Source organism: Callithrix jacchus, chromosome 9, assembly GCF_049354715.1.
Source record: "Callithrix jacchus isolate 240 chromosome 9, calJac240_pri, whole genome shotgun sequence".
NCBI classification, from domain to species: domain Eukaryota; kingdom Metazoa; phylum Chordata; class Mammalia; order Primates; family Cebidae; genus Callithrix; species Callithrix jacchus.
In genome coordinates, this window is record NC_133510.1 from 125102110 (window position 1) to 125128893 (window position 26784).

Here is a 26784-nt window from a genome sequence, read left to right on the forward strand (position 1 = left end):
ATTTCTAGTAGAGATGGGGTTTCACCATGTTGGCTAGGATGGTCTCGATCTCTTGACTTTATGATCCACCTGCCTCAGCCTCCCAAAGTGCTGGGATTACAGGCATGAGCCACTGCGCCTGGTCGAAAAGTGAAATCTTGATTACACCCACCCCAAGTCATTCATTCACATGACTACAAAGCCAGATCCACGTATGCCTTTGAACTCATGGCTATGGATTCAGCCAGACGTTACCTTCCTTATGCTTACCTCTCAGGGCTCACCGAGACAGCACTGCCTTCAGGAAGCCCTCCCTCATCTCCTAGACTAGCGAAGTCAGACTCTGCTTCTGGCCAGGCCTCCCTGCAGTCATCAGATGTTATTGTAATTACTTATTCTGGAGCTGCTCTTTGCAGGACTGAATGCTCCATGAGGGAAGGTCCTCTTTCTTGATCAGGGATTCATCCTCGCCTCTAGCCCTAGATCTGGTGTTGAATAAGAACTTGTTAATTCTTCAGTGAGTCTTGTGTCCTCCGCCGTCTTCCTTGGCCCCTGACGTGTCATTCTTTTCCCAGGCCTGCAGAATGATCATAAGGCGGTGATGAAGCAGGTGGAAGAGGCTCTGCACCAGCTGCATGCTCGCGACAAGGAGAAGCAGGCCCGGGACATGGCTGAGGCCCATAAAGAGGCCATGAACCGCAAACTGGGCCAGAGTGAGAGCCAGGGTCCTCCTCAGGCCTTCGCCAAAGTGAACAGCATCAGCCCCGGCTCCCCAGCCAGCATTGCGGTAATCCAGGGCTTGGCCACTCAAGTCCATGCCCAGAGGACACTGTGGGTCAGGTAGCCTTTGGGGGTATGGAAACTCTGTAAGACAGACCAGCTCCTTCTGTGCTGTGGTGCTGAGTTCAATTACTCATTTAACAAACTGTCCAGCTGGGTGCAGTGGCTCATGCTTGTAATCCCAGCACTTTGGTATGCAGAGGTGGGTGTATCACAAGGTCAGGAGGTCAAGACCAGCCTGACTAATATGGTGAAACCCCATCTCTACTAAAAATACAAAAAAAAGTAGCCAGGCATGGTGGTACGTGCCTGTAATCCCAGATACTCAGGAGGCTGAGGCACGAGAATCGCTTAAACCTGGGAGGCAGAGGTTGCAGTGAGCATGTACTCTAGTCCAGCCTGGGTGACAGAATTTTAGAGAGGGATCAGCCCCGGCTGCCAACTGCATTGGTGGGGGAGTGACCTGTTCCCAGTGACAGATGATAAATGTCCCAAGAGAGGGAAGGAGGATTTTTTCTTGGGGTTCATTTTAGCTGGGCACTGAATGATAAAAATGAAAATGAAATCCTGCCAAATGCGTTATGCATCTTACCTGGTGTGTTTAAAAAAAAATTAGGCTGGGCACAGTGGCTCATGCCTGGAATCCCAGCACTTGAGAAGGCTGAGGCAGGTGGATTGCTTGAGTTTAGGAGTTTGAGACTGGCCTGAGCAACATAGTAAGACCTAACTCTAAAAAAAAATTTAGCTGGGAGTGGTGGCATACACCTGTGGTCTCAGCTACTTGGAAAGCTGAGATGGGAGAATCACTTGGGATTTGGAAGTTGAGGTTGCAGTGAGCTGTGACTGCACCACTGCATTCCAGCCTGGGTGACTGAGACCTTGTCTTAAAAAAACTTTTTTTTAGGCCGAGGTGGGTGGATCACGAGGTCAAGAGATCGAGACCATCCTGGTCAACATGGTGAAACCCTGTCTCTACTAAAAATACAAAAAATTAGCTGGGCATGGTGGTGTGTGCCTGTAATCCCAGCTACTCAGGAGGCTGAGGCAGGGGAATTGCCTGAGCCCAGGAGGCGGAGGTTGCGGTGAGCCGAGGTGCCATTGCACTCCAGCCTGGGTAACAAGAGTGAAACTCCATCTCAAAAAAAACAAAAACAAAAACAAACAAAAAAACTTTTTTTTGACTGGGCGTGGTGGCTCATGCCTGTAATCCCAACACTTTGGGAGGCCAAAGCGGGTGGATTGCTTGAGGTCAGGAGTTTGAGACCAACCTGGCCAACATGGCAAAATCCCGTCTCTACTAAAAGTATGGAAATTAGCCGGGCATGGTGGTGGGTACCTGTAATCCCAGCTACTCAAGAGGCTGAGGCAGGAGACTCGCTGAATCCTGAAGGTGGAGGTTGCTGTGAGCTGAGATGCCACTGTACTCTGGCCTAGGCAACAGAGTGAGGCTGTCTCAAAAAAAAATTAACAGCTTTATTGAGATATAATTAGCATACCATAAAATTTGCCCATTTAAAGTATGTATATAGCCTAATGTCTTTTAGCATATTCACAGAGCTGTGCATCCTCACTACAATCAATTTTATTTCTATTTAAAAACTTTTCAGCCAGGCACAGTGGCTTATGCCTGTAATCCCAGCACTTTGGGAGGCCTAGGTAGGAGGATCACCTGATGTCAGGAGTTCGAGACCAGCCTGGTCAACAAGGCAAAACCCTGTCTATACTAAAAAAATAAACATTAGTTGGGCATAGTGGCGCGTGCCTGTAATCCCAGCTACTCAGGAGGCTGAGGCAGGAGAATCACTTGAACCCAGGAGGTGGAGGTTGCAGTGAGCCAAGATCTCTCAAAAAAAAAAAAAAAGAGAGAGAGAGAGATGGGATTTTTCTATGTTGCATATGTTGGTCTCGACCTCCTGGACTCAAGTGATTCTCCCACGTTGGCCTCCCAAAGTGCTGAGATTATAGGCATGAGCCACCATGGCCAGTCATAATCAATTTCAGAATATTGTCATTGTCCTCTGCAGTGATTTGCCATCACCTCCCAATCTCCCAACTCCCCCACTCCCAGTTATCTACTTTCTGTCTCTATGGACACATAACTGACTTGTGTCAGTTCCTGACGGGTAGAATGGGGTCCTAAATCCGGGTCCTGCCAGTCTTCTTTAGTGATCACAAGTCTGTAAGTTACATAGAAGCTCTGTTTCTTTCACCACCCCATCTACAGCATCTAGCACAGTGCTGGTTGGCCCACAACAAATACTTGTTAAAGAGGTGAATGAGTGATGGTCTGTGTTCTTAGGACCTAGAGCAAGAGCGTCACTCTAGTCCTGGGTCCGCCTTGTGCCTGTGGCTGCTTGTGTGGGGGCTTCTAGGGCAAATGTCCTGTCTACATTTTTTTTTTTTTTTTTGAGACAAAGTCTCACTCTGTTGCCCAGGCTGAAGTGCAGTGGCGTGATCTAGGCTCACTGCACCCTCCTCCTTCTGGGTTCAAGCGATTCTCCTGCCTCAGCCTCCCAAGTAGCTGGGACTACAGGCATGAGCCACCATGCTTGGCTAACTTTTATATTTTTAGTAGAGATGGGGTTTCACTATGTTGGCCAGGCTGGTCTTGAACTCCTGACCTTGTGATTAGCCTGCCTCAGTCTCCCAAAGTGTTGGGATTACAGGTGTGAGCCACTGTGCCCGCACTATATCTTGTCTAAATTTTGACCACTGAATAAAATGGCCTAGCCTGGCTTGCCTTCTTTTACCCCTGAATCTGGGTTAGGACCCCAGAGAGCAGCATTTAGCCTTTCCCGTGCTCCTCAAGGCCTTCACAGTGTCTGGTAACTGCCAACTCTCAGACACTGGGCAGACCTGGTCATCTTTACTAGAGCTGCCCTCAAAGGAATGCCAGGGGAAGGTGGCCCCATTACCCACTGCCTCTTCCTGCATGAGGTTTCAACATCCCTTACCTCAGTTTTGGGCCCTCCCTGTAGGAAACAAGTTCGTGACCTTGGCATTAAATTAGGTATTGAAGGTTAGAGAACACCAGGAGCACATTGAACCTCTAATCTGATTTTTCATTTTTCCTTCCCTCTCCAGGGTCTGCAAGTGGATGATGAGATTGTGGAGTTTGGCTCTGTGAACACCCAGAACTTCCAGTCTCTGCATAACATTGGCAGTGTGGTGCAGCACAGTGAGGGGGTGAGTGGGGTTGCCTGGTGTCTCAGGCTGTTTTGGCTTCTCTAACAGCATGCCATAGATTGGTGGCTTACAAACAACAGAAGTTCATTTCTTACAGCTCTGAAGGTAGGGAAGTCCAAGATCAAGGCACCAGTAGATTTGGTGTCTGGGGTGGGCTTGCTTCCTAGCCTCTAGGTGGTGCCCTCTTGCTGTATCCTCACGTGGTGGAAAGCCGGAAATCTGGAACCTTTTGTATAAGGGTACTAATCCCAGTGGTGGCTCCACCCCTCATGACCTGATCACCTTGCAGAGACCCCCCCCCAATATCATCACATTGGCTGTTAGGATTTCAACATATGAATTTGAGGGGGGCACAGAAATCCAGATCATAGCACTCAGCCTCCAGACTATAGCCCTGGAGTTGCTGGGGCAGGAAGTGTTGCTGAGGCCTTGGACTTGCCTTAATGGTGTTGCTCGGCACAGCCTAACTCAAGGCCTTGGCACCTGCTGTTCCTTCTGCCTAGAATGCTCTTCCTCTTCATCCTCCCTCTGCTTTACACCAGTAACATGCTCGCAGGGGGCCTTTCCTGGCTACCTTAACCCAAATTCCCCTCTCCTCTATCCTGTCCCTGTTTTCATTTAGCAAAGTTTCTTAGAGATCTTTTCTTTCTCTTTTTTCTTGCTTTTGAGATGGAGTCTCGCTCTGTCACCCAGGCTGGAGTGCAGTGGCGCTATCTTGGCTCACTGCACCTCCTGGTTCAAGCGATTCTCCTGCCTCAGCTTCCTGAGTAGCTGGGATTACCAGTGCGCGCCATCATGCCTGACTAATTTTTTTTTTTTTTGAGACAGAGTCTTACTCTATCACCAGGTGCCAGGCTGGCATGCAGTGGTGCAATTTCAGCTCACTGCAACCTCCACCTCCCGGGTTCAAGCAATTCTCCTGCCTCAGCCTCCTGAGTAGCTGAAACTACAGGCGTGTGCCACGACGCCCCGCTAATTTTTTGTATTTTTTAGTAGAGACGGGGTTTTATCATGTTGGCCTGGATGTTCTCGATCTCTTGACCTTGTGATCTGCCTGCCTCGGCTTCCCAAAGTGCTGGGATTACAGGTGTGAGCCACTGCTCTCGGCCTTTGTATTTTTAGTAGAGATGGGGTTTCACCAGGTTGGCCAGGTTGATCTCGAACTCCTGGCCTAATGATCTGCCCGCCTTGGCCTCCCAAAGTGCTGGAATTATAGGTGTGAGCCACCGTGCCTAGCCCTTTTCTTTTTAAAGACAGAGTCATGCTCTTTCACCCAGGCTGGAGTGTGGTGGCACCATCATAGCTATCACACTGGCTAATTTTTTTATATTTTGTAGAGATGAGGTCTTGCTATGTTGTCCAGGCTGGAATTTTTTTTGGTGTTGTTTTTTAGCAAAGATCCACACTTATCAGGAGTGATATTTTGGGAAAGCCCAGGGAAATTATTAACTAAAGTTTTTTGTTCCCAAATGAAGTCTCCAGTTTAACCAACAGTTTTTGTGTTTTTTTTGAGACAGTCTCGCTCTGTCGCTAGGCTGGAGTGCAGTGGTCGGATCTCTGCTCACTGCAACCTCCGCCTCCTGGGTTCAAGCGATTCTTCTGCCTCAGCCTCCCAAGTAGCTGAGACTACAGGTGCATGCAACCATGCCCAGCTAATTTCTGTATTTTTAGTAGAGATGGGGTTTCACAGTGTTGGCCAGGCTGGTCTTGAACTCCTGACCTCGTGATCCACCCGCCTCGGCCTCCCAAAGTGCTGGGATTACAGGCGTGAACCACTGCGCCTGGCCCAGTTCTGGGTTTTTTGACTCCTGCTCAGCTGCACTGCTCATCCTCTTGTAACCCATCAGTGCAGGCTGGGCTGGGTCAAGTCAGGAGACAGCTGGCTATAACCCATCAGTGCAGGCTGGGCTGGGTCAAGTCAGGAGACAGCTGGCAGGGGCCTGTGCCCTGCCTAGTGGTCAGGCCATCGTTTCTGCACCGATACTGTCATCAAATTTGTAATTCATATGGACATTTAAAATGGTGATTTTGCTGGGCGCGGTGGCGTGTGCATATAGTCTCAGCTACTTGGGAGGCTGAGGCTGGAAGATTGCTTGAGTCCAGGAGTTCTGGGCCGTAGCGCGCTATGCCGATTGGGTGTCTGTACTGTTCAGCATCAATATGGTGACCTCCCGGGAGCGGGGGGACCACCAGGTTGCCTAAGGAGGGGTGCACTGGCCCAGGTCTGAAATGGAGCAGGTCAAAACTCCAGTGCTGATCAGTAGTGGGATTGATTGCACCTGTGAATAGCCACTGCACTCTAGCCTGGGCAACATAGCAAGACCCTGTCTCTTAAAAAAATAAAAATAATAAAAATAAAATGGTGATTTTGTAAAATTTATCAGTTTTTTTGCTTATGGCTCTTGCATTTTGTGTCTGCTTAAAGAAATTCTTTTTAATTCTCTTATTGGTTTATTTTTATTTTTCCTTTAGTCCATGTGAAATTTATTGTTATTATTATTTGAGACAGTCTCACTCTGTCACCCAGGCTGGAGTGCAGTGGTACAATTTTAGTTCACTGCAACCTCCACTTCCTGATTCAAGTGATTTTCCTGTCTCAGTCTCCTGAGTAGCTGGGACTACAGGTGCCTGCCACCATGCCTGCCTAATGTTTGTATTTTCAGTAGAGATGGGGTTTTGCCATGTTGGCCAGGCTGGTCTCAAACTCCTTGCCTCCGTTGATTCAACCACCTCGGCCTCCCAAAGTGCTGGGACTACAGGTGTGAGCCACTGTGCTCAGCTTATTTTTACTATTTTTACAACAGTTTGATTGAGAGTAATTCACATACTACACATTCACCCCTTTAAAGTAGTTTTCAGTGTAGTCACAGAATTGTGCGACCATCACAATTTCACATTTTCATCACCTGTCCTCCTGAGGCAGCCACTTTCCAGCCATGTGTCTTCCAGAAAGTCTGCTCATGTATCAGCAGGCAGAGTTGCTGGTTGATTTTATTAAGGTATAATTTACCTACACCAAGATCCATCTTTTTCAGTGTATAGTGTCATGAGTTTTGTTTTTTTTTTAATTAATTAATTTTTTTTTGAGATGGAGTTTCACTCTTGTCACCTAGGCTGGAGTGCAATGGTGCCATCTCGGCTCAGTGCATTCTCTGCCTCCCAGGTTCAAGCGATTCTCCAGTCTCAGCCTCCCAAGTAGTTGGAATTATAGGTGCCCGCCACCAAGCCTGGCTAACTTTTTTTTTTTTTTTTTGAGATGGAGTCTTGCTCTGTAGCCCAGACTGGAGTGCAGTGGCGTGATCTCGGCTCACTGCAACCTTTGCCTCTCAGGTCCCAGTTGAAGTAATTCTCCTACCTCAGCCTCCCAAGTAGCTGGGATTACAGGCACGCGCCACCGTGCCCAGCTAATTTTTTGTAATTTTTAGTAGAGACGGGGTTTCACCATGTTGACCAGGATGGTCTCGATCTGTTGACCTCGTGATCCACCCGCCTCGGCCTCCCAAAGTGCTGGGATTACAGGCTTGAGCCACCGCGCCCGGCCATTCCTGTTGAGTTTTCACAAATTTATGTAGTATGTCATCATCACCATGATGAAGGTCAAGAACATTTTATTACCCCATAAAATTGCCTCAGGCCTCTTTGTAGTTAATCCCTCTCCCCCAACTTCCAGAATGTCATAGAGAGAGAAACCACACAGTATGTTGCCTCTTGAGTCTGATGTCCTTCACTTAGAGTGGATTCTCAGACTCTTCTGTCTGTTGTGTGGATCTGTAATTCATTCCTCTTATTTTTTTTTTGAGATGGAGTCTTCCTCTGTCGTCCAGACTGGAGTGCAGTGGTGCAGTCTCAGCTCACTGCAACCTCTGACCCCAGGTTCAAGTGATTCTCCTGCCTCAGCCTCCTGAGTAGCTGGGATTGCAGGTGCCAGGCTAATTTTGTATTTTTAGTAGAGACAAGGTTCACCATGTTGGCTAGTCTGGTCTTGACCTCCTAACCTCAGGTGATCTACCCGCCTCAGCCTCTCAAAGTGTTGAGATTAGAGGTGCGAGCCACCGTGCCTGGCATAATTCGTTGCTTTCGATTCCTAAATAGTACTCCAAGGCGTGGATGGACCACAGATTATTTATCCACTGACCAGTGAGGCACATTCAGGTTGTTTCCAGTTTTTTGTCATTCTGAGAAAACCTGCTGATTTTTAATCTGTCTTTTCCAGTTAAATGTATTCTACCTTCCTTGTAGGCCTATAAATCCTTCTTTATAAAGGTCGTCATTCAGTTTTAAGCAAAATGAACCGTGTCTTCATGTGAAATTTCATGGGGAATTCCAAGATGTCACTGGATAAAAGCTGAGCTGCCTCAGCGGGCTGGAGGGTAGAGAAGGCTGAGCTGCTGTGGTGGGCTGGAGGGTGGAGAAGGCTGAGCTGCCTCAGTGGGCTGGAGGGTGAAGAAGGCTGAGCTGCCTCGGTGGGCTGGAGGGTGGAGAAGGCTGAGCTGCCTCGGTGGGCTGGAGGGTGGAGAAGGCTGAGCTGCCTCGGTGGGCTGGAGGGTGGAGAAGGCTGAGCTGCCTCGGTGGGCTGGAGGGTGGAGAAGGCTGAGCTGCCTCGGTAGGCTGGAGGGTGGAGAAGGCTGAGCTGCCTCGGTGGGCTGGAGGGTGGAGAAGGCTGACCTGCCGTGGTGGGCTGGAGGGTGGAGGAGGTTGCATGTTGTGAGAAGGGCCTGCCTAGCTTCAGCCTCATCCCCTCGGGGGACCTGAGCTCAGCTGGGGAATCAGGGATCCAGTTTCCAAAAAAACTTCATAGCATTCGATGGGAGACATGTAGGTAGTTTGCAATTTTGTGGAGATAAACACTCTTGTAGATACTTCTCTGTTTCTTTTTTTGAGATGGAGTCTTGCTCTGTCGCCCAGGCTGGAGTGCAATGTTGCTATCCATGGCTCACTGCAACCTCTCTCTCCCAGGTTCAAGTGATTCTCCTGCCTCAGCCTCCTGAGTAGCTGGGACTACAGGTGCCAGCAGCCATGCCCAGCTAATTTTTGTATTTTTAGTAGAGACCGGGTTTCAACATATTGGCCAGGCTGGTCTTGATCTCTTGACCTCATGATCTGCCTGCCTCAGCCTCCCAGAGTGCTGGGATTACAGGTGTGAGCCACCATGCCCTGCCAATACATCTCTATTTCTTTAGCAAACTTTCTTTTTTTGAGATAGGGTCTCGCTCTTGTTGCCCAGGCTGTAGTGCAATGGCTCCATCTTGGCTTACTGCTGCATCTATCTCCTGGGTTCCAGTGATTCTCTTGCCTCAGTCTTCAGAGTAGCTGGGGTTACAGGAACCTGCCATCATGCCTGGCTAATTTGTGTACTTTTGTATAGATGGGGTTTCACCATGTTATTGGCCAAGCTGGTCTTGAACTCCTGACCTCAGGTGATCCACCTACCTTAGCCTCCCAAAGTGCTGGGCTTATTTGCGTGAGCTACTGCTCAAACTTTCTACAGGTGGGATTTCTAGAACAAATACCTATATTTTCAAGAGGAAAAAATATTTTAAAAATGTAAGTGACTGCTGATGGATAAGGGGATTTCTTTTTGGGTGATGAAAATAATCTGGAAATAGATAGTGTGGTTTATACTAAATATATTGAATATACCGAACTCTGAATATACTAAAACCCACTTAGTTGTATACTTTAAAATGGTGAATTTCATTGTATGTGGATTATGTCACAATGATAAAATAGGCTGGTTGCAGTGGTTCATGCCTGTAGTCCCAAGGCAGGAGGATCACTTGAGGCCAGGAGGTTGAGGTTGAGACCAGCCTGGGCAATATTGTGAGACTGTCTCTCCAAAATGTTTTTTGTTTTTTTTTTGAGACAAAGTCTCGCTCTTGTCTCCCAGGCTGGAGTGCAATGGCGCGATCTCGGCTCACTGCAACCTCCGCCTCCCCGGTTCAAGCCATTCTCCTGCCTCAGCCTCCTGTGTAGCTGGGATTACAGGCACCTGCCTCCATGCCCAACTAATTTTTGTATTTTTAGTAGAGATGGGTTTTCACCATGTTGGCCAGGCTGGTCTCTATCTCCTGACCTCAAGTGATCTGCTTGCCTCGGCCTCCCAAAGTGCTGGGATTACAGGCATGGTGGCACGTGCCTATAGCCCCAGCTGCTCTGGAGGCTGAGACGGGAGGATCACTTGAACCCGGGAGTTCAAGGGTGCAGCGAGCCAAGGTCATGCCACTGCACTCCAGCCTAGATGAGAGAGTAATACCTTGTCTCAAATAAATAAAATGCATATTTATCCTCAAAAAAAAATCACATAGTGCAATTTTATTTACAAATAAAAGTTCTAGTGTTACAGCTCTTTAGGAATTTATCTAGCAGGTCTTCTGGTTGTCACTGGAAATGCCCCCTCCCCCCAAACAATTTTTTAAAAAGTCCTGTGTCTCTCCCTTCCTAGTACCTTTGGCTGCACATGCTGCTCCCTGTGCTAGGTACTGGGGCTGTAACGGGGAAGGAAGCAAACAGGGGCCTTGCCTTGGGAGCACTTTGGTGGGGGAGACAGGCATTTGTCAAATGTCACAGCTGCATAGTGATACATACTGCTAAGTGCTAGGAAGGAAGAGTGTTAAAAAGCTCAGAGAGTGAATCATGGGGCCCTGATTTAGTTTGGATTGAAGGCGTGTTCCTGAGGACGTGACCTTCAGATGTGTATAGAAGTTTCTCTGGTCAGTGGTGGGGAGGGGAAGCTGGCAGGGGGAAAAGCCTTCAAAGCAGGTTCATAGACCCTGGGGTGGGAGGATCAAAGAACTCAAAGGAGGTTGGAGCCCAGAGCAGAGTGGAGAGATGGGGAGGAGGCGAGGCTGCGAGGTGTAAGGTCAGGCTTGTGGTCCTTAGTAAAGATTGTGGTGTTTTTTTTCCTGAGATGCTGAAGGGAGCCACCACACAGTTCCAGATCAGTGTGTGACATGTGTAAGAAGCTTTCTCTGGATGTTAGGTAGCGAACAGACTGGAGGGTGACAGAGCTTTAGCAGCCAGTCAAGAGAGGATGGTGGCTGTGACAAATGGGGTAGAGGAAGAGGTCTATGAGAGAGACGTTTAGGATGTAAAAATCCACGGGCCTTAACCTGATGGAGTGCATCAAGGAGGCCTCCAGGCTTCCAGCCTGCCCAGGGGGGTCAGAACTGGAAGCACACGACTGTGTCCCTCACACAGTTTCCGGACGTGGGTACATGTGTCTACAGCCACTGCTTTTTTTTTTTAAAGGACAGGGTCTCTTGCTCTGTTGCCCAGGCTGGAGTGCAGTGGTGCAATCTTAGCTCATTGCAACCTCAACTCCAGGGCTTGAGCAACCCTCCTGCCTGGGCCTCCCAAGTAGCTGGGACGACAGGTGTGCACACCTGACTAATTTTTTTTCATTTTTTGAAGAGACGGTCTTGCTATGTTGCCCAGGATGGCCTAGAACTCCTGGGCTCCTGCCTGAGCCTCTGAAAGCATTGGGATTATTAAGTGTGAGCCACCACGCCTGGCTGTGACTGCATCTCGACAAAGATGATGCAGCAAAGGCCTACTGTACACGTTGCTCTGGGTTTCTGCCCACTTCACAGGGAATTCCGTGTCAGCACATGTTTATCTCCATTCTTCTGAATGATCCCACCATGTCCACTGGTCGGTTCACCTCTTTTACTTAGCCAGCCTCCCATATTGGACATTTAGGTTGTTTCCAGTGTTTGGCCCTTACAAACAATGGTGTAGTGAGTGTCCTGGCCTGTGGGAGAATGTCTGCCGTATTGCTAGACGTGTCATTACTGAGTCGAAGGCAGTGCACATTTACCTTTCAGGATCTTGTCAAGGAGCCCTCCCGGAAGCTTGTGCCAGTGCACATGACTCAAGTAGTACCCGTGAGTGTGTCTCTTTCTAGCTCTCCCTGCTATGCTTTGCAATAACATAGTTATTCTTTGACAATCTGGTAGGAAATGACTTTTTTGGGGGAGGGGGCGGGATGGAGTCTAGCTCTGTCGCCCAGGCTGGAGTGCAGTGGCATGATCTCAGCTGACTACAACCTCCATCTCCCAGGTTCAAGCGCATCTCCAGCCTTAGCCTCCAGAGTATCTGGGACTATAGGTATGTGCCATCACCTCCAGCTAATTTTTGTATTTTTAATAGAGATGGGGTTTTATCATGTTGTCTAGGCTGGTCTTGAACTCCTGACCTCAGGTGATCCGCCTGCCTCAGCCTCCCAAAGTGCTGGGATTACAGGTGTGAGCCACTACACCCGGCTGGAAATGGCATTTTGCTGGGGTTTTTTCTTTATGCTATATTTTCTTAGATTTAGAGATTCCATTGATAGACCTGATATATATATTTTTTGTGGTAAATATATATATGTATATATAAAATACAAAAATTGGCCGGGCGTGGTGGCTCCCACCTGTGATCCAAGCACCTTGGAAGCCAAGGCGGGCAGATCACATGAGGTCAGGAGTTCAAGACCAGCCTAACCAACATGGTGAAACCCCGTCTTTAAAAAAATAAAACAATAAAACAAATAAACAAAAATTAAAAAATCATTATTTTAGGCTGGGCTCCCTGGCTCACACCTGTAATCCCAGGAGTTTGAGACCAGCCTGGCCAACATAGTGAAACTCTATCTCTACTAAAAATACAAAAATTATCCAGGCACGGTGGCACAAGCCTGTAATCCCAGTTACTTACGAGACTGAGGCAGGAGAATTGCTTGAACAAACCTGGGAGGCAGAGGTTGCAGTGAGCTGAGATCATGCCACTGTACTCCGGCCTGGGCGACAAGAGCTAAACTTCGTCTTAAAAAAAAAAAAATTACCATTTTAACCCTTAAAAAAAAATCTACACTTCAGTAGCATTAAGTACATTCACATTGTTTTACAAAGATCACCCTGCCCATCTCCAGGACTTCCTCACCCTCCTCAGCTGAAACCCAGTCCCTATTAAACACTAACTCTCCATTCCACTTTCCCAGCCCCAGACACCCACCATTCTACTTTCTCTTTCTGTGAATTTGACTACTCCAGGGACCCCCATCTAGGTGAAATCTTACATACTACAAAGATTTTTTTTTTTTAAAGATGGTATCTCGCTCTGTTGCCCAGACTGGAGTGCAGTGGCACGATCTCAGCTCACTGCAACCTCTGCCTCCCAAATTTGAGCCATTCTCCTGCCTCAGCCTCCCTTAGTAGCTGGGACTACAGGCTCATGCCACCAGGCCCAGCTAATTTTTGTATTTTTAGTAGAGAGAGGGTTTTGCCATGTTGGCCAGGCTGGTCTTGAACTCCTTACCTCAGGTTATCTGCCTGCCTCAGCCTCCCAAAGTGCTGGGATTATAGGATATTGTATTGTTTTTATCCAGTTTATTTCAGTTAACATAATGTCCTCAAGATTCATTCATGTTACAGCATGTGTCAGAATTTCCTTCCTTTTAAAGGCTGTATAATATTCCACTGTATGTGTACACCACATTATTTTTGTCCCTTTGTTAGTCCATGGACACAGGATCGCTTCCACCCTTTTGTTGTGAATAATGCCGTGAACATGGTTGTACCAATATCTGTTCAAATCCTGCTTTCATTTCTTTGCATATACGCCCAGAAATTTAATTGCTGCATCATATGGTCATTCTATGTATAAGGTTTCTAAAAACTTTTTAAACTTTAATATATGAACATTTTTTTTTTTTGAGAGGGAGCCTCGCTTTGTCACCCAGGCTGGAGTGCAGTGGCACAATATCAGCTCACTGCAACCTTCACCTCCTGAGTTCAGGCAGTTCTTTTGCCTCAGCCTCCCAAGTAGCTGGGACCACAGACACATCTTATCACCAGCTAATTTTTGTAATTTTAGTAGAGATGGGGTTTCACCATGTTGGCTAGGATGGTCTCGATCTCTTGACCTCATGATCCGCCTGCCTCAGCCTCCCAAAATGCTGGGATTACAGGCATGTGCCACTGCACCCAGCCTTTTTTTTTTTTTTTTTGTAATCGGGGTGTGGTGGAATCCCACTGTGGTTTTGCTTCTCATTTCTCTAATGATTAATGACATGGAGCGTCTTTTCCTGTGCTTTTTGATCATTTGGTATATCTTCTTTGAAGAAATGTCTATTCAGGTTGGGTGGTGTGGCTCTCTCCTGTAATCCCAGTGCTTTCGGAGGCCAAAGCAGGTGGATCACTCGAGCTCAGGAGTTCAAGACCAGCCTAGGGATTATGATGAAACCCTGTGTCTAGAAAAAAAACACAAAAATTACTCGTTGTGGAGACTTGTGCCTATAGTCTCAGCTACCCAGGAGGCTGAGGCCGGAGAATCGCTTTAGCCGGGGAGACAGAGGTTGCAGTGAGCCAAGATCATGTCACTGCACTCCAGCCTTGGTGACAGGAGTGAAACCTTGTCTCAAAAAAAAAAAAAGAAATGTCTGTTCAAGTCCTTTGCTCATTTTCTAATCAGATTTTCTGTTGATGTTGAGATATAGGAGTTATTTACATGTTCTATATATTAAATCCTTATTATATATGTGATTTGCATGTATTTTCTTTCCTTTTTTTTCTTGTTTTCAGTCAGAGTCTCGCTCTGTCACCCAGGCTGGAGTGTAGTGGCATATAAATGGCTTACTGAAGCCTTGGGTTCCTGGGCTCAAGTAATCTTCCCATCTCAGCCTCGCAAGTGGCTGGGACTGTAGGCGTGCAACATCAAACCTGACTAATCAAAAACAAATTATTTTTTTTTTAAAGATGAGATCTCCCTGTGTTGCCCCCTGGTCTTGAACTTTTGGGCAGAAGCAGTCCTCCTGCCTGGGCCTCTGAAAGTGCTGGGATTACATGTGTGAGCCACCGTACCCAGCATATATGTATTTTCTCCTGTCATGTGGGTTGCTTTTCCACTCTGTTAATAGTGTCATTTGATACATAAAAGTTTTAGTTTTGTTTTTGTTTATTTTGTTTTTGAGATGGAGTTTCACTCTCGTTGCCCAGGCTGGAGTGCAATGGTGCAATCTCAGCTCACTGCAACCTCTGCCTCCCAGGTTCAAACGATTCTCCTGTCTCAGCCTCCCAAGTAGCTGGGATTACAGGCATCTGCCACTATACCCGGCTTATTATTTGTCTTTTTAGTCGAGATGGGGTTCACCATGTTGGTCAGACTGGTATCAAACTCTTGACCTCAGATAATCCACCTGCCTCAGCCTCCCAAAGTGCTGGGATTACAGATGTGAGCCACTGCGCCTGGCCAAAAGTTTTAGATTTTTGATGACATCTTGTTTTATTTATCTTTATTTTTGTTTTATTTATCTTTATTTATCTTTAGTTTCAGATTTTTGACATCTCTGTTACCCAGGCTGGAGTGCAGTGGTGTGATCGTAGCTCACCATAGCCTCTACCTCCCAGAGATCCTCCCGCCTCAGCCCCACTGAATAGCTGGGACTACAGGTGCACACCACCATGCCTGGCTAATTTTTGTACTTTATGTAGAGCCAGGGTTTTACCATGCCCAGGCTGGTCTTGAACTCCTGGGCTCAAGTGATCCTCCTGCCTCCCAAAGTGCTGGGATTACTGGTGTGAGCCACCACACCCAGACATGGTATTTTAATTTGTAATTTTCTTTGGTATGTACTCCCCCCACTTTAATTTTAATTTTTTATATTAAAGTAATAGATATAGGCTGGGTATAGTGGTTCATACCTGTAATCCCTGCACTCTGGGAGGCCAAGCTGGGTGGATCACTTGAGGTCAGAAGTTCAAGACCAGCCTGGCCAACATGGCAAAACCCCATCTCTACTAAAAATACCAAAATTATCTGGGCATGGTGGCACGTACCTGTAATCTCAGCTACTTAGGAGGCTGAGGCAAGAGAATCACTTGAAACTGGAAGGCAGAGGTTGCAGTGAGCCGAAATTGTGCCACTGTACTCCAGACTGGGCAAGAAGTGAGACCCCCATGTCAGAAAAAGAAAGTAAGTCATACATACATGCAGGGGCATGGTGGCACACATCTGAAATCCCAGCACGTTGGGAGGCTGATGTGGGCAGATCACTTGAGCCCAGGAATTAGAGACCAGGCCAGGTGAAGACTTGTCTCTACTAAATATACAAAAAAATTAGCTGGACATGGTGGTGCATATCTGTAGTTACTGAGAAGGCTGAGGCATGAGAATCGCTTGAACCTGGGAGGCCGAGGTTGTAGTGAGCTGAGATTGCCCCAGTGCACTCCAGCCTGGCAACAGAGCAAGACTCTGTCTCAGAAAAATAAAGTAATACATACACTTGGTTAAAAAATTGATAATATGGAAATATATAAAAGTGAATATCTTCCTTTTATTCAGAAGGACCAGTCCTCTCTGGAAGTAACCACTCTTACCAGGTTTTTGCATGTTGTTCCAGAAAACTTCGCATGCGCAAAGCAACATAGGTGTCCTTGTAGAAAATGTTATCAGCTGGGCATGGTGGCTCATGCCTGTAATCCCAACACTTTAGGAGGCCGAAGTGGGTCTGTCACCTGAGGTCAGGAGTTCTGAGACCAGCCTGGCCAACATAGTGAAACTCTGTCTCTACTAAAATTATAAAAATTAGCCAGGTGTGGTAGCACACACCTGTAGTCCCAGCTACTTGGGAGGCTGAGGCACAAGAATCCCTTGAACCCGGGAGGTGGAGGTTGTAGTGAGCTGAGATCATGCCACTGTACTCCAGCCTGGGTGACAGAGCAAGACTCTGTCTCAAAAAAAAAAAGAAAATATTATCAAATAGGTTCACACTTTGCTAGGGTTTTTGTTTTGTTTTGACTAAAACACCTTCTCTAGAAAGTATTTGAACAATACCTATTGATGGACATTTCTGGTGTTTTCAGTTTTGAATCTGCACATCGCCCTGGAATGAGCACTTCATTTGCACGTCATCTTGTAATTGTGTATATGTACCTTGGATGTACCTTTTACAGATTGTTGGTGGAGGGACATGTGGTTTTCGAGGAAGATGGTACTGATGTCAACACCTGGCTGCCTCGAGAGTATCGCGCCACATTCCCTACCCTCTCGCCAACCACAGGATTATGCTGAAAATAAAAATCTTTACCAATTTCATAGGCAAAACATGGGGTCTCAGCCTTTTAGCCTGCATCTCTGAGTATGAACGAGGCTGAACATGAAACGAGCTTATTTTCCTTTCAGAAGCCCCTGAATGTGACGGTGATCCGCAGCGGGGAGAAACAACAGCTTAGACTTGTTCCGACACGCTGGGCAGGAAAAGGACTGCTGGGGTAAAGTATCTGTTTCTGCTCATTCTCACTGGGGCATCATTTGAGTGTTTCTTAAACATGAAGCTGGAGGGGAAGGCTGGGGAGACATTGGGGAATAATGGGAATCCCCAGTTTGCATGGAAACTTCAGATTAATCCTCATACTAGGAACCAGACTACAGCTATAGAAGCAGAGGGAGCCCCAGGGTCTGTCCCGTCTGTCCTGGGAGTCTCTCTAGTTCATTTAGGAACTGGGCATTTGATTTTTTTTTTTTTTCCAGACGGAGTCTTACTCTGTCAACAGGCTGGAGTGCAGTGGCATGATCTCGGCTCACTGCAGCCTCTGCCTCCTGGGTTCAGGCAATTCCCCTGCCTCAACCTCCCGAGTAGCTGGGACTACAGGCACGTGCCACCATGCCCAGCTAATTCTTTGTATTTTAGTAGAGACAGGTTTTCACCATGCTGGCCAGGATGGTCTGAGTCTCCTGACCTCATGATCCACCTGCCCAGGCCTCCCATAGTGCTAGGATTACAGGCCTGAGCCACCATGCTTGGCTTACTTTAAATTAAAAGAATGAAAGAACATGGGTGAAAAGGTTAGAAGGGCTCGGCCTCTGACCTTCCTGAAAGGAGCCTCCAAACTTATGCCATTCCTTTTCTTCTCTCTTCCAGCTGCAACATTATTCCTCTGCAAAGATGATTGTCCCTAGGAACAGTTACGGAAGGCATCTTCCCTTGCTCTGGACTTGGGTCTAGGGATTTCCTCGTTGTCTTCTCTCCCTGAAGCATAAGGATCTGGAAGAGGCTTGTATCCTGAACTTCTGGATGCTGGCAGTGCTGTGGCCCACCAGTGTTACCTCTCTGGATTAAGGCATTCTTAAACACTTGTGCTTGGCGTCTTCTGCAAATTAGGCCATGGCCCTAAATGGGAATTCTCCAGATGGTGGGCAAGTGGGTGGAAGTTATTCTGGCAGATGCTGATCTGATTATTATCATTATTTTTAATAAACAGAGTTTTACAGTGCTGATATGACCCTGCTATCACCCCAACTGAAGTTCTGAACTCCCTAAACCAAAGCTCGGATGGGGTCAGAACGGCTTCATAGAAAGCTGGGCAAAATGAGCCAGCAATTGCGAAGTCAGGCTTTGACCAACACATTTCTTTGCACTGAGGTCTTGCTGCTGTGGATATGGAAATTGCTAAGTAGTTCTGTGCTTCCTCAGCGGCTGGGCCTTTCAGACCGCAGGAGCTCCTTTTGGAGAACGGGAAAGCCTGGAGGCAGTCCAGTGTGGTGTCGCGTCAGCTTCCTCTTTAGGATCCCACCAGAGGGCAGCAAGCTCCTTTCACTTTGCCAACAAAAGCCTCTACGTTTTTTTGTGTTTTTGTTTTTTGGAGACAGGGTCTTGCTTTGTCACCCAGGCTGGAGTGCAGTGTCATGATCAGTGTTCACTGAAGCCTCGACCACCTGGGCACTGCCTCAGCCACCCACATATCTGGGACCACAGGTGTGTACCACCATGCATAGCTAATTCATTTTTTGTAGAGACAGGGTCTCCCTGTGTTGATCAGGTTGATCTCAAACTCCCAGGCTCAAGCAATCCTCCTGCCTTGGCCTCCTAAAGTGTTGGGATCACAGGCGTGAGCCACTGTGCTCAGCCCACTTCTAGTTTGACTTTTTATAATTGAACCTCCTGGCTATGCCCTGAGATCAGTACTAATTTGTAAACTGCTGAGGTGTGGATAGGAACGGGTAGTGCTGGCAGATCAGACCTCTTGAAAATGCTTATTCTTCCACCTTTTTTTGTCTTTTTTTTTTTTTTTGAGACTGAGTTTCGCTCTTGTTGCCCAGGCTGGAGTGCAATGACATGATCTCAGCTCACTGCAACCTTCACCCCTGGTTCAAGGGATTCTTCTGCCTCAGCCTCCCAAGTAGCTGGGATTACAGGTGGCTGCCACCAAGCCAGGCTAATTTTTTTGTACTTTTAGTAGAGACGGGGTTTTACCATGTTGACCAGGCTGGTCTCGAACTCCAGACCTCAGGCGATCCACCCGCCCTGGCCTCCCAAAGTGCTGGGATTACAGATGTGAGTTACCGCGCCCAGCCTTGTCTCTTTTAGGATGGTAATATGAGTCCCAGTGATTCCTGCCGATGCTTTGAATTTTCTCTTCTCCATATCATAGTGTTTATTTCCCCAGTTCTTGCATGCCACTTTCTGTTTTGGCGGTTCTGCAAGGTAACCCTGTGTTCCTTGGGACTGGTTTTGCTGCGGTTGGATAGATACCAGCTTGCCTTAATGGGATCAGTATTGCTGTGTGCTTCCAGCCACTGGTTCTCATGCTGAATTCCAAAGCCCTCCTATTGGGCAAATTCCCTCAAACTGCATTAGACCCAACAGCCACACACGTATTCCCCTCTGGTAGCCACAGACATGCTGTGTTTACCAATGTTTGCTGTTTAAATTGCATGTTCTAATTCCAAGTATTTTCCAGTCTCTGTTTATAAGTCTCAGACTATAATAAACACAGCTTGCCTCAGTTTATCCTTTTTTATTTTGAGATGTATGCATATTAATCAAATTACCATCACTGGGGCATAGCAGTGGGGGCGGGGAGAATTATTCACATTCTCCTAAAAGGAAAGCAGCAAAGAGCCTTTTGTCTCAGTGCCTAGTGGAAACCCGTGTGGTCACCTGTTGCCATCTTCCATAAGATTCTAGTGGAGAGTCACTTTGACGTGGAATGAGCCTAATAGATTTAGCCAGACTGGTTTTGCAGAAACGCTCTGTGCTGAGAACTGGAAACGATTGCACCCTATGTCATATCTGCCTTCACCAGCTGGGACTGTCTGCAACACGCGGTGCCCGGTGAGGAGGCAGGCAGGCAGGACAGTTCTGTGCTGCATCCATGAGACCTGGAAATTGTTTGCTTTTGGAAAAAGAGTATTGTATCCGAGTTCATACTTCTCCACCCCATCTTGCCAAGGCTGCGGAAAGTAAAAACTGGCAGTATTGGCCGCTGCAGCGGGGACGGGACCACGGGAAAATGGGGATCGCGAGAGCGGAGGAAGGAAAGCGAGGAAAGCCGATGCCGCCAGCAACCGGCAGGGGGCGCGCCGGCCACGCTCGTCACCGCTTCCTGGCCACGTGACCACTGCCCCGCCCTGTAGCCTTAGGGCCTGTCGCTTCCGGCGGCGGCGTTGCCATGGGGACGGAGCTTGGGTGGCAACCAGAAGTAGGGAGCTGGTGGAGAAGGTGGCGGCTGCTGGAAGGAGGCTGGGGAGGTGGCTGAGGGGTCCAGGCAGCGGGACGACTCTGGCCTTTTGAGGACCGGGGTGGGTTCTCTCTGTAAGTCTGGGGCGGAGGCCACGGGGCCTTGGCTGGGGTCCCCGGCCTGGCGGTGTCTGGCGCCTCTTGCGGGGCACTCACCCGACCCGGGCCTTGTGGGGCCTCGGGCGGCCCCAGGAAGACCTGAGTTGGAGGCAGAGTCCGCACCTGGGCCTTAATACCCCTGCAGAGCGACGGACCTGGCACCCTTGCCCCAAACCCTTGCGGCTCGAACCCGGCCTTCCAGATGCGCCGGCGAAGTTGGGCTCAGTCAGAAGCTGGTGGTGAGAGTCCTCGACTTGAATCACAGCAGTAATTTTTCAGCTAGAGAAACTAAGTGCCAGAGAGATCTCTTTCTTACTAGCAGTGTCATCTTGAGTAAGTCACTTCACCTCTCAGAGCCTCAAACTCATTCATTCATTATTATTGTTGTTATTTTTATTTACTTATTTATTTTTGAGACAGTCTCGCTCTGTCACCGGGCCGGAGTGCAGTCGTGCGATCTCGGCTCACTGCAACCTCCGCCTCCCAGGTTCAAATGATCCTCCTGCCTCAGCCTCCCGGGTAGCTGGGACTACAGGTGGCATCATCAGGCTCAGCTAATTTTTGTATTTTTAGTAGAGATGGGGTTTCACTATGTTGGCCAGGATGGTCTCCATCTCTTGACCTCGTGATCTGTCCACCTTGGCCTCCCAAAGTGCTGGGATTACAGGTGTGAGGCACTGTGCCCGGCCACATTATTTCATTACCTTTTTTTTTCTCTACAGATGAATTTGAGGAGCTGATACATTTAGTGCTAAGAAATTAAGAAATAGAAATACGTTTTCTACCCTGTACTCTTTGGGACTTTATTTTCAAAGAGTTGAGTTCTCTTATTCTAATGTCAACAAAAATGTGAAGATTGTTTTTTTGTTCTGGGTCCAACCCTTTAGGCATGAAGTATCCATCCTTGTTTTCCTAGTTCTCTTGTTATAAGGAATAACAGAGGTATGTCCGAAGGCTTTCAAACTGTTCCTTTCTTTGCACATTCTGGTTGGTTTTCTCTCAAATAATAACAATTGCTACAATTTTTTCAAGCTGTATGTGCCAGAACTGTTTTGAACATTTTATATATGTTAGCTCTTCTTTACAACAACCCTATTATTTAGGATTATTCTTTTTATTTTGCCCATGAGAAATGTGGACTATGAAGAGTGAAGTGACTTGCCCAACGTCACAGAGCAAGTGCCCAGTGGAAATGGGACTCAGTGCTAGTACAGCTGACAGCGAGGCCCACACTTTTAACCACAAGGCTACCCTGCTTCTTCTTGTAGTCCTGTTTCTAGAATTGTTGTTAATATGTGGGTTATGCATTTTGCTGCCTGTGGGAATATTAATATATATTTTTAAATGAGTTAGAAGCCTCCAAGGATTTTATTCCTAGAAAGTAGAGAGGAACTGGATCAATATTTTTAAGATCTGGACCACAAATACATATACTGTAAGATTTCCCGGCCAGGTGCGATGGCTCATCCCTGTAATCCCAGCATTTTGGGAGGCCAAGGCAGGCGGATCACTGGAGGTCAGGAGTTCAAGATCAGCCTGGCCAACTTGGTGAAACCCTGTCTCCACTGAAAAAAATACAAAAATTAGCCTGGTGTGATGGCACATGTCTGTAATCCCAGCTACTCGGGAGGCTGAGGCAGGAGAATCAATTGAACATGGGAGACGGAGGTTGCAGTGAGCCAAGATTGTGCCACTGCACTCCAGCCTGGGTGACAGAGTGAGACCATCTCAAAAAAAAAAAAAAAAATTCCCCCACAAATATAACATTCTTTTTTTTTTTTTTTTGGAGACGGAGTCTTGCTCTGTCACCCAGGCTGGAGTGCTGTGGTATGATCACTGCTCACTGCAACCTCTGCCTCCCAGGTTTAAGCAATTCTTCTGCCTCAGCCTCCCAAGTAGCTGGGATTACAGGCACCTGCCACCCTGCCTGGCTAATTTTTTGTATTTGTAGTAGAGATGGGGTTTCACCATGTTGGCCAGGCTGGTCTCAATCTCCTGACCTCAAGTGATCCTCCTTCCTCAGCCTCCCAAAGTGCTAGGATTACAGATGTCAGCCACCGTGTCTGGCCAGAAATATGACATTCTTTTTTAATTTAATTTTTGGAGATGGGAGTTTTGCTGTTGTCACCCAGGCTGGAGTGCAATGGCACAATCTCAGCTCACTGCAATCTCTGCCTCCGTGGTTCACATGATCCTACTACCTCAGCCTCCACAGGCGCCCACCACCACACCTGGCTAATTTTTGTATTTTCAATAGAGATGAGGTTTCATCATGTTAGCCAGGCTTGTCTCAAACTCCTGACCTCAGGTGATCCATCTGCCTTGGCCTAGTGCTGGGATTATAGGCATGAGCCACCGTGCCTGGCCAGAAACATGACATTCTTTTTATTCCTGTGGAAAGGGACCAGAGCCAGTTGTGCACATTTAATAGGTTAGCACACTAGGAAATGGAAATGGAAAGCCGAGGGGCTGGCTAGTTATTACGGTCAAAATCTCTCCAGAGGAAACTCTACAGAGAAGGATGTCAGATGCAGAGGAAGCCCCCAGAGAATCGACAGGAAAAAATGGAGAAACAGAAATAGAAGAAGAGGAGGAACCTAATCTAAATTATAAAGAAGTAGAAAATCCGCAAGAGGAAGTGAAAGATGACACATTAGCATGGAGAGAGTCTCAGGAGGAGGAGAAGAAAAAGGGTGAGGAGGAAGAGGAGGAGGGGGAAGAGGAGGGGGAGGAGGACAAAGAGATTGTCATGGAAGAAACTGAGGAAAAAGCTGGAGACGCCCAGGAGGAGGAGGCTTCAGGAATACAGAAAGAAACCGCAGTGGAGCCCCAAGAAATGAAAAGGTCCATGACCAGTTTGGAGACACGGATTACCGATTCCCAGTCAGCCACATCGGGAATTTTCCCAGTAAGAAATCATCTTCATTCATTCATAATCATTAATTGAATGCTTAGTACAGGCCAGACTATGGGAACACAAAATCAAATAAGATACCTTTTTTTTTTTTTTTTGAGACAAAGTCTCATTCTGTTGCCCAGGCTGGAGTGCAGTGGCGCGATCTTGGCTCACTGCAGCCTCTGCTTCCTGAGTTCAAGCAATTCTCCTGCCTTAGCCTCCTGAACACCACACCTGGCTAATTTTTTGTATTTTCAGTAGAGATGAGTTTTGGTATTACCATGATGGCCAGGCTGGTCTCAAATGCATGACCTCAAATGATCTGCCACCTTGGCCTTCCACAGTGCTAGGATTGCAGGCATGAGCCATCAGGGCCAGGCCACAATCCATTCTTTTTTTTTTTTTGGACTTTCACTCTTGTTGCCCAGGCTGGAGTGCGATGGTGCGATCTTGGCTCACTGCAACCTGTGCCTCCTGAGTTCAAGCGATTCTTCTGCCTCAGCCTTCTGAGTAGCTGAGATTACAGGCATCTGTCACCACGCCCAGCTAATTTTTTTTGTATTTTTAGCAGAGATGAGGTTTCACCCATGTGGGCCAGGCTGGTCTCAAACTCCTGACCTCGGGTGATCCACTCGCCTTGGCCTCCCAAAGTCCTGGGAGACACCACTCCCAGCCACAATCCATTCTTTTAAGGCCCTCTAAGGTGTGTAGGGAGACAGAGCCATGAGTGCAGTGATTGAAAGATGTACAGGAGATGAAGCAGGGCCTCTTGACCCACTTTGGAGGATGGCCAGGGAAAGCTTCCTAGAGGAGGTGTGTGCCACAGCTGAAGTGTGCTCCTTTCAGAATGAATCCAGTATGATAATAGGAGTGTAGGTTTCCCACAGACTGCTCCCAGCAGGAGAACTCAGCTGTGGCCTAAGAATAGGTCACTCTCTGTGAGTAGTCAGCCTTTTGGAGACCACTAGTGCCACTTAGAAGAATGATTTTTCCATTGTGGGTCTGCTGGTAGGCCAAGAATAAACTTGAGCACACCCGTGTTTGTCTTTCCTTGCCTTTGCCGTCTTTTTCCCTCTCCCTCTCCCTCTTTTCCCTCTCCTCTCCTCTATTTTCCCCTCTCCTCCCCTCTCTTTTCCCTCTCCCCTCCCCTCCCTTCCCCTCCTCTCTCCTCTCCCCTCCTCTTATCCCTCCTTCTTTCCCTGGGTCTCACTTTGTCACCTAGGCTAAAGTGCAATGGCATTGATCTCTCACAAGCAGCCCCAACCTCCCAGGCTTAAGTGATCCTCCCACCTCAGTCTCCTGAGTAGCTGGAACTACAGGCATGCACCACCATGCCCAGCTAATTTTGTTCATTTCCGGTAGAGACAAGGTGTCACTATGTTGGCCAGGCTGGTCTTGAACTCCTGGGCTCAAGTGATCCTCCCCCCTTGGCCTCCCAAAGTGCTGGGATTACAGGCCTGGGCCATTGCACTCTATCTTGTTTTGTTTTTTAGTAAAAATGTTCCAGGCTCTTTCAAAAACATTTCAGAGGCTGGGCGCGGTGGCTCAAGCCTGTAATCCCAGCACTTTGGGAGGCCAAGGCGGGTGGATCACGAGGTCAAGAGATCGAGACCATCCTGGTCAACGTGGTGAAAACCCCGTCTCTGCTAAAAATACAAAAAATTAGCTGGGCATGGTGGCGCGTGCCTATAGTCCCAGCTACTCAGGAGGCTGAGGCAGGAGAATTGCCTGAACCCAGGAGGCGGAGGTTGCGGTGAGCCGAGATCGCGCCATTGCTCCAGCCTGAGTAACAAGAGCGAAACTCAAAAAAAAAAATATTTTCATAATTCCAAGGTGAAGGTAACACTAAGACTGGCTGATTAGGAATAGAAAAGGGAAATAAAAGGTGAAGGTAGCAGCACATACTGTATATGGAATCATGATGTTTTATTTCTTTTTAAAGACAACCCAAAGAGGTAGCGAGTCAAAGCCTTCCTTACGGTCAGAGGATTCAGAAGCAGATGAACTGGAATTTCTGGATTTGGACCAAATCAGTCCTGAGGAACAACAGATGAGTTCCCCTGACAGGCAGCCCTCGGGAGAGCTTGAGGAGAACACCGACCAGAGGCCCCAAGATGAACTGGGACGAGAAAGAAGGGACTTGGAGCCAGAAAAGAGAGAGGAGGGACAAGAAAGGAGCGCATCCTCTATCCAGTCCATAGCAGGGATCTCCAGGGAGTCACTGGTGTCCACCACCACAGAGGACATTTTGTTTCAAAAGGATAAAAATGCCCCGGTGTATCCCTTGGTAAGTAGATTGCCTTTCCACTTCCCCCAGCGCTTTGAGAGTATTTTGCAATAGGGAATTTTACACATCTGGGGAAAAAAAAACCACCAGAAGGAGACTTTTTTTTTTGTTTTTTAAGACGGAGTTTCACTCTTTTTACCCAGGCTGGAGTGCAATGGCACGATCTCAGCTCACTGCAACCTCCACCTCCTGGGTTCAGGCAATTCTCCTGCCTCAGCCTCCCGAGTAGCTGGGACTACAGGTGTCTGCCACCACGCCCAGCTAATTTCTGTATTTCTAGTAGAGACAGGGTTTCACCATGTTGACCAGGATAGTCTCGATCTCTTGACCTTGTGATTCACCCGCCTCGGCCTCCCAAGGTGCTGGGATTACAGGTGTGAACCACTGCACCCGGCCAAGGATACTTTTAAAACTAATAATAGACGTGTGTCTTTTTTTTTTTTTAAGTTGGAGTCTTGGTCTGTCGCCCAGGCTGGAATGCAGTGGCACGATCTTGGCTGGCTCACTGTAGTCTCCGCCTCCTGGGTTCAAGCGATTCTTGTGCCTCAGCCTCCCGAGTAACTGGGATTATAGGCATGAGCCATCATGCCTGGCTAATTTTTGTATTTTTAGTAGAGATGGGGGTCTCGCTGTGTTGGCCAGGTTAGTCTTGAACCCCTTATGTCAGGTGATCCACCTGCTTTGGCCTCCCAAAGTGCTGGCATTACAGGCCTGAGTCACTGCGCCCGGCCTAGACTTCTGTCTTTTAAAGTTAAGAGCTCCGACCAGAACATGTGTGACTGAACATGAACTTGGGAGCTGCATCTGGGTTCAATCGTGTTGCTCAGCAGGCAGGAAATTCCGGACATAGTTTGTCTGTTGCATAGGGTGCTATTTTGTGTGGGAGATTCAGACTCCATCCCACCCTCTCCCCAGCTTCCTCTCCCTCTTCTTCCCCCAACTTTCCCTCATCTCTCCTCCCCTCCAGTCTCCTCTCTTTTTTCTCTTTCATTTGTAAAATTCTTCCCTTATGCCACAATTCCACCCCTTTCCCTTCATGCCCCACCTCTTCTGCCTTGA

General features: G+C 47.8%; 2 protein-coding genes and 1 non-coding gene across 29 annotated transcripts in view; all 3 read left to right on the forward strand.

Moving 5' to 3' along the window:
- PSMD9 (proteasome 26S subunit, non-ATPase 9) overlaps positions 1–19709 on the forward strand; it is a 29826-nt gene extending 10117 nt beyond the window's left edge. The window contains exons 3-6 of one of the 2 annotated variants that reach the window (XM_002753108.7): positions 555–766; positions 3844–3945; positions 17107–17195; positions 17846–19709. In XM_002753108.7, the coding sequence (XP_002753154.1) occupies positions 555–766; positions 3844–3945; positions 17107–17195; positions 17846–17873 (431 nt within the window). In that variant the 3' untranslated portion in view covers positions 17874–19709. The remainder of the gene's footprint in view (positions 1–554; positions 767–3843; positions 3946–17106; positions 17196–17845) is intronic. The other variant, XM_035257898.3, reaches the window with a different exon arrangement.
- LOC118144659 (U7 small nuclear RNA) lies at positions 10278–10340 on the forward strand. Its single transcript, XR_004729412.1, has one exon. It is a non-coding gene; the product is annotated as a U7 small nuclear RNA (small nuclear RNA).
- A 663-nt stretch (positions 19710–20372) lies between the features above and the next one.
- The window catches only part of CFAP251 (cilia and flagella associated protein 251), an 89538-nt gene continuing 83126 nt past the window's right edge, over positions 20373–26784 (forward strand). For 7 of the 26 annotated variants that reach the window (XR_013522176.1, XM_035257889.3, XM_035257891.3 and 4 more), the window contains exons 1-4: positions 20402–20518; positions 20688–20781; positions 23044–23450; positions 25381–25725. Coding sequence is in view for 25 of the 26 variants with exons in the window: in XM_035257889.3 (XP_035113780.2) it covers positions 20745–20781; positions 23044–23450; positions 25381–25725 (789 nt within the window). In the remaining variant the exon portion in view is untranslated. Of the gene's footprint in view, positions 20519–20670; positions 20876–23043; positions 23451–25380; positions 25726–26784 lie in introns of those variants that run through there. The other 19 variants (XM_078337490.1, XM_078337493.1, XM_078337498.1 and 16 more) reach the window with 9 other exon arrangements.